Source organism: Megalobrama amblycephala, linkage group LG2 (genome assembly GCF_018812025.1).
Source record: "Megalobrama amblycephala isolate DHTTF-2021 linkage group LG2, ASM1881202v1, whole genome shotgun sequence".
Taxonomy (NCBI): domain Eukaryota; kingdom Metazoa; phylum Chordata; class Actinopteri; order Cypriniformes; family Xenocyprididae; genus Megalobrama; species Megalobrama amblycephala.
In genome coordinates, this window is record NC_063045.1 from 20,338,587 (window position 1) to 20,345,286 (window position 6,700).

General features: G+C 32.8%; 1 protein-coding gene across 2 annotated transcripts in view; it reads right to left on the minus strand.

Annotated features, from left to right (window-relative positions):
- polrmt (polymerase (RNA) mitochondrial (DNA directed)) overlaps positions 1–6,017 on the minus strand; it is a 54,296-nt gene extending 48,279 nt beyond the window's left edge. Inside the window, exons 1-4 of one of the 2 annotated variants that reach the window (XM_048165635.1) lie at positions 5,780–6,014; positions 5,280–5,378; positions 2,273–3,120; positions 1,237–1,370 (exon numbers count right to left, since the gene is read on the minus strand). In XM_048165635.1, coding sequence (XP_048021592.1) covers positions 1,237–1,370; positions 2,273–3,120; positions 5,280–5,378; positions 5,780–5,918 — 1,220 coding nt within the window. In that variant the 5' untranslated portion in view covers positions 5,919–6,014. Of the gene's footprint in view, positions 1–1,236; positions 1,371–2,272; positions 3,121–5,279; positions 5,379–5,779 lie in introns of both variants that reach the window. The other variant, XM_048165645.1, reaches the window with a different exon arrangement.
- Positions 6,018–6,700: the final 683 nt, after the last annotated feature.

The window sequence follows — 6,700 nt, forward strand, 5'->3', positions numbered from 1 at the left end:
AATATAATAATTTATTAATAATTTATTATCAATGTTGAAAATAGTAGTGATACTTATTTTTTCATTTTTTTTTTCAAAAAGAACAGTAGCATCAATATTTTGAAAAATATTGCAACTGTTTTTGTCCATACAAGGAAAGTCAATAAGGACCAACGCAAAATCTTATAGATATTTTGAAACACTATGAAACATGTTTCAAAATATCTTCTTTTTGTGTTCCATAGAAGAATGTAGAGCTGCATGATTTTAAATAAATTGAGAATTTTTTTTTTGTTTCAAACTGAGATCATGATTCACTCACGATTCTAAACAGACAACTAAACAAATGACATTTTGTCATTTACTAGAGGTTTTGGCAAAAAGTTAATTGCTGCAGTCTATTTAAAATGTTTAATTAATCTGAATGAATTCTTAAATGAATGATTCAATGACTCACTCAGAAATACTTCACTTGTTTCATTGCTGGATGAATCAGCGTTTTTGAACAAATCTCTTGAATGAATGATTCAGTGACAGATGCACTTCTGCGTGGGTGTTAAATCAAGATCGCAATCTTTTAACAATTAATCGTACAGCTCTAGAAGAATGATTTAAAATTGGCTGACAAGATTTAATATATAATAAAAATAATCAATTATACTAAATTAACACATCAAATTGACAGCCCTAATAAATATATATAATTTAATATATGTGATGACATATAGAATATAGAGGGGACAAAATACCAAAACAACCGTTTTTGATCTGGCCTCATTCTGTCAAGGAGCTCCTCATATAAATGCGAGAGAGGAGGTGCTCATCTGCTAAATTCTTCTGCCCCGAGATGAGCAGCACACAAAACAAATAGATGACCAGAGAGAAAATGGCGTCCTCTGAGTTAATGCTCTTTAGATGAATGACCACAATTTGAATTTCTATTTTTGGACCTAGTCAAGGCAGGCTCAGAATAATCCTATAGTGCTACGGCTAAATGGATCAGCTCATGGATGATGTATTCACAAAAAAAAGCATATATATGAGCGCCATTACTAATTTGCATGTTTATTAATTTAATTTGGATTCTTATAGGGAATCTAAAGAGAATGCAGGAGCCTTTGTTATACATGACTTAATGCACACTGCAACACTGACATCTATAGACACAGTCTGGAACTGTCAATGAATTCAACATTGTGGAACTAATTATTACTGAATGTTTTAACACTCTAAAACTATATTTTGGTAAGTGGTTACCTGGTAATCATCCATTTTTCACATGCAGATATGCGGCCCATGCACTCCAGAGCAGCACAGTAAGAAGTGACATTGGGTTTCAGACCTGCTTCTTCAATCAGAACAAACAAGCGACGAATGTGATTGATGGAACCCTGCAAAGCACAGTTTTAAAAAATTACTTAAAATAAAGTTTTAAAAATGATAAGGGGAAAATCATAAAAATGTAAGACTAAAGGAAAAAGGAAAGGAAAAGGAACACGCAAAATACTGACAAATAATAAATAAATGTTAAAAAGGAAAATTATTTTTAAAAAATTATGAACAAAGAACAACAAATACAGAACAATCTGAAAAATAAAACGGAAATCTGGAAAATTAAAACGTAATTACATTTTTTTTTTATGGATTATATATATATATATATATATATATATATATATATATATATATATATATATATATATATATAAAGAGACTAAATTGAAAAGAACCAGCAAAATATTGAACAATTATTTAATTAAATATATATATATAAAAAAAAAAAAAAAAAAAAATATATATATATATATATATATATATATATATATATATATATATATATATATATATTTATTTATTTATTTTTTTTTTTTTTAATGAAAAAGTACCATTCAAAAGTTTGGGATCAGGAAGATTTTTTTTTTTAAATAAATAAATTCATACTTGTATTTAGAGAGGAAACATTAAATTGATCAAAAGTGAACGTTAAGATGTTACAAAAGAATGCTAAGTCAAATAAATGCTGTTCTTTTGAACTTTCTATTCATCACATAATCGTAAAAAAAAGTCAGTTTCCACCGAAATAATAAGCAGCATCTGTTTTCAACATTGATAATAAAAGAAATGTTTTCTGATTATTGCCATCACAGTAATAGATTATATTTTAAAATATAATGAAATAGAAAACAGCGATTTTAAATTGTAATAATACCCCACAATATTACTGTTTTCACTATATTTTTGATCAAAAACATTGATATGAAGTAGAAAGAGATATGCAAATGCACATACATACTTTTTTGGCCCACATCCTCATTATGATGTTGTAGGCGCTGATAGACAGTTGCTTGCGTTTGGATAACTGACGGTGATGAGATAGTAGACAGTTCTGAGCTCGAGATACATCATCAATGAACACACACGCCTCCAAGTAACAGCGAATTCTGAGCTCAGGATCTCCATAACGGTTTCCTTCCTTATCCTCCAGAAGCTTTTCAGGAGCAGTCAAGCTCTGCTGGTCTACATCGAGCTCCTCTTCATTAACCAACTCGTTATCTGTAACCGCTGCTAGTTTCTCTTCAGTAGACATCCCAGAAACCAAGCCAACTTCACTGCTGGAGACCTTTTGCACTCCTGTAAACCTGACAGCTAAACTTTCTGAGGCTCTCAAAACCTTCCGTTTAGACTTTTTTTGCAAAGCGTTTTCTTTGCCTTTGGAGGATGTTGTGATAGACGCAGTGGCTTCTACTTTAGTTTTCGTCATACTCCTCTTAGCCGTTGTGATGGTCTTTGTAGATGTAGCAGGAATCATTGAACTCCCTTTGCTGCTTTTACCTGCAACTGACTTGTCGTGCATTTTATGTGAAGTTTGGTTTTTGGGTTTAATCCACTTTTCACGCTTGAGTTTCTCCATCCAGCGACTTGCGTGAGTTTTGAAAGGCGTGACACCTTCAGTTACACCCTTTTTAGCAGCTTTAGCAGGCCCACTTTTAAGCATCTCTGCTTTTTCTCCTGGCAAGTTCTTTTGACTATTCCCAGGTGCGATTTTCTTTAGTCTCTGCTGCATTTTGATGATTTGCACCTTTGAACGTTTGACATCTACAACAACGTCAGATTGCAGCTGTTGGATTCTGGCCTCCAGAACTGTAAAAAAAGAAAAAAAAGAAAAAAAAAAGAAAAATGAAGCGCACGAGCATTATTGATGCTTCAATATTTTCGCATAAACGTTTAATGTAAATATTGTAAAAAATCAATAGCTATTAATGTATATTTAGTAATAATTTTTTGCTTTTATATTTATCTCAACTGCTTGATCTTTTATATAATCACAAAATGAAAATTACAGGTTATAGGGCCTAAAGTTTACTGTAGCTATGTGGGTGCTCAGTTTTTCTTGTTGTTGAATATATTTGGACTAAATCTCATGATATAAAAGATGAAGCGCTATGCACAGGATATTATATAGCACAATATTACAACTAGATAGCAAATACCAGATTAAGAATCTTCTCTGCACTTCTAATACAAAAAAAAAAACAAAAAACACAGACACAAAAATAGCTTTTATAGACATAGAGTTTCTTGAGTAAAGAATACGCTGTACTTATTCAAACATTAGTTCTTTCATTTGCATTGCAAACAAGTAGAGACAGTCCAAACTGTGTGCAGCACTTCATTCACGATAGAGTTGGGTGGAGTTATGGGTTTGACTGACAGTTTGAGAATCCAATGGAGTTAAAAGGTTTAGCCACAAACTCTTTTAAACCCTTTTTATTGGTTAAATATTTGTAAAACCCACATACATGCGTAGGATGATCAACAGAATAAAAATAAAATAAAACAAAAATGACAAAATATAAAGATACAAGGTTTTTGCCTGATATCAACAATATATTGTAAACTGCAGCATTTATTTTTATTTTTATTTTTTTTGAGGGGGTGGGGGGGCATTTGAGGATTTCCAAAGTGCAAAAGTCCAAAATTTGACATTTTCCTGAACAGGATCCGAATCAAATTAAAGGGATAGTTCACCCAAAAATGAAAATTTGATGTTTATCTGCTTACCCCCAGCGCATCCAAGATGTAGGTGACTTTGTTTCTTCAGTAGAAAACAAATGATGATTTTTAACTCCAACCGTTGCCGTCTGTCAGACGAATAATGTGAGTGAATGGGAACTTGGATCAATAAGAGTCGAAAAACCTTGCATAGACAAATCCAAATTAAACCCTGCGGCTCGTGACGACACATTGATGTCTTGTGCGAGAAACCGAACAGTATTTATATCATTTTTTACCTCTAATACACCACTATGTCCAACTGCGTTCAGCATTCGCTTAGTGAGGTCTGATCGGTTTCTCGCACAAACGGATCGTTTCGTGTCTTAGGACATCAATGTGTCGTCACGAGCCGCAGGGTTTAATTTGGATTTGTCTAAGCAAGGTTTTTCAACTCTTATTGATCCAAGTTCCCATTCACTCCCATTATTTGACTGACAGATGGCAACGGTTGGAGTTAAAAATCATCATTTGTGTTCTACTGAAGAAACAAAGTCACCTATATCTTGGATGCGCTGGGGGTAAGCAGATAAACATCACATTTTCATTTTTGGGTGAACTATCCTTTTAAGCACTGGTTCTATATATAAAGTTGGATATACTGTAAACCCAACTTTACTGGCATACACTGTACACTCACATACAAGCAATACATTTTATAAAGCAAATCTTGGCTGTGTGATTTTTTTATATCGTCACAAAAACTGTAATATCGCACAGCTCTATAAAATTGGATATAAAAGTATATCAAACTTTATTTGCACTCATGTAAAACAATATACAGTAGCAAATCTCGGCTGTGTGATTGTTTATATCATAGGAAAATGTATATTATCACCCTGCGATATAATTGTAATAGTACATCCATCTTTACCCGTTAACGCTTTTATTGTTTATATCATCGCAAAACGTAAACTATATATTAATCACACAGCTCTAATCTGATAAATGCAGCTATAAGGCATGGAGATATTAAGACATTAGAAACATTAACTTCATGAATTTCTATAAAGCTGTTTTGAAACAATGAGTACTGTGAAAAGTGCTACACAAATAAAACTGACTTAACTTTAAATTATTTTTTTTTTATTTTATTATTAATGAAGTGTAAAAACCACTCTTGTAAAAAAAAAAAGGGTAAAAAAAAAAGGGGGAAAAAAAGGGGGGAAAAAAAGAAAAAAAGCTTAGCTAATTCAACCTGTGTAAAATAATGATAAACATTAGCTATGGGAAGAAAGATGCCATACCGTCCAACAACTGAGACTGTTCCCAGAATCTTTTCTTCCCATCTTCCTTCTTGGGGATGGCTGAATAGTGTCTTTGGTAAACTGTAACCCATGTTTTGTCTGAGAAATGACAAAGAAAAACAGTGAACTAAAAAGTTTACAAATTCTACTGTTTGTTTTTGGTGCTGGAACACAGAATGAGACATAACACCTAATACAACAAAGACATCCATGCAGACATAATAGAATGTGCATCAAATTCAGACCAAAACATGTGTACCAAGGTGCAAAATCAACAAATTTTATGATGAACTATGACAGACTTTCTTACATGTCAATGCCTCCTTGACATTGAGACATCTGCTATGTAAACAACTTTACTTTTTGGAATGAACACTTTAACGTAAATGTAAAATACACCTGATATTAAAGAAATGACAGTAAAGTAAAATGAATGACTTGATGTGCTTTGAAGGACAAGACAAATGACAGCATGACAATAAGACAGTTTTTTTCATTACCTTGTATTTGTCTCTCTCCATTACTCCGTATTCTAAGACACAAACGGCAATAATCGCCATTTAGAAATCTTATACCCCTGTCAACGGAAAAACTGCGAGTTAAACCCGCTGAATAGGCACACAGTCTCAAAAGTGACATGTTGTCATGATAGTTTTGAAGCACCGCATTATCCCGTGCAGAAGGCGGCCATTTTGTTCAGACCTGACTAGTTCAAAGGCGATATAACGAGACCAGACCTCAGTCAGTGATCAACGAGCAGGTCGATCAAACGGTAGGATGAAACACCTGCTACTGTACATGTCATGTCATTTTTATTTCATTGATATATATTCACTTATTTTGGGTAAGCTTTAGGAAATGTTCTTAAAGCAAGTGGAAAACAGGATAAGTTCCCGCATATTATATAGGCCTAATCAACTGCTAAAACACTAACATTACTCGTGTCCAAAACCTCTAACGTTAATCTGTCTTTCTCGAGTTAACAATGGGGAAAGCTCAGTTCGACAACTTTTATGTCATAAAATGAAGAAACTCGTATTTCAGTGTTTTAATAATAAACGATTTACTTAATATCAAGACTGTCTAGTTTCAAAAGGTGTGTATTATTCAGAAGCTATACAGTAGATGGCGAACTTTGACAAATTATATCACTATGTCATTTGCTGCGCAAAGTATGGTACACAAATGTTGAATGTCTTTCAGTTTTTGAGGCGTTTAATAAGACTTTTTCGACTTTATGAGCTGTCTTTCTGTATACTATAATACAAATTTATATTTGCTTTGTGGCTGAGTGATTTGAGCCTGTTCAAATACATTTATGTATGTTGTTCTTGCCAGGGTTGGGCAAAAATACATCAAAATGTATTTTAAAATAAAATACCAAATACCTTAATTTTAAGTGTATCAAAATAAACTACAAA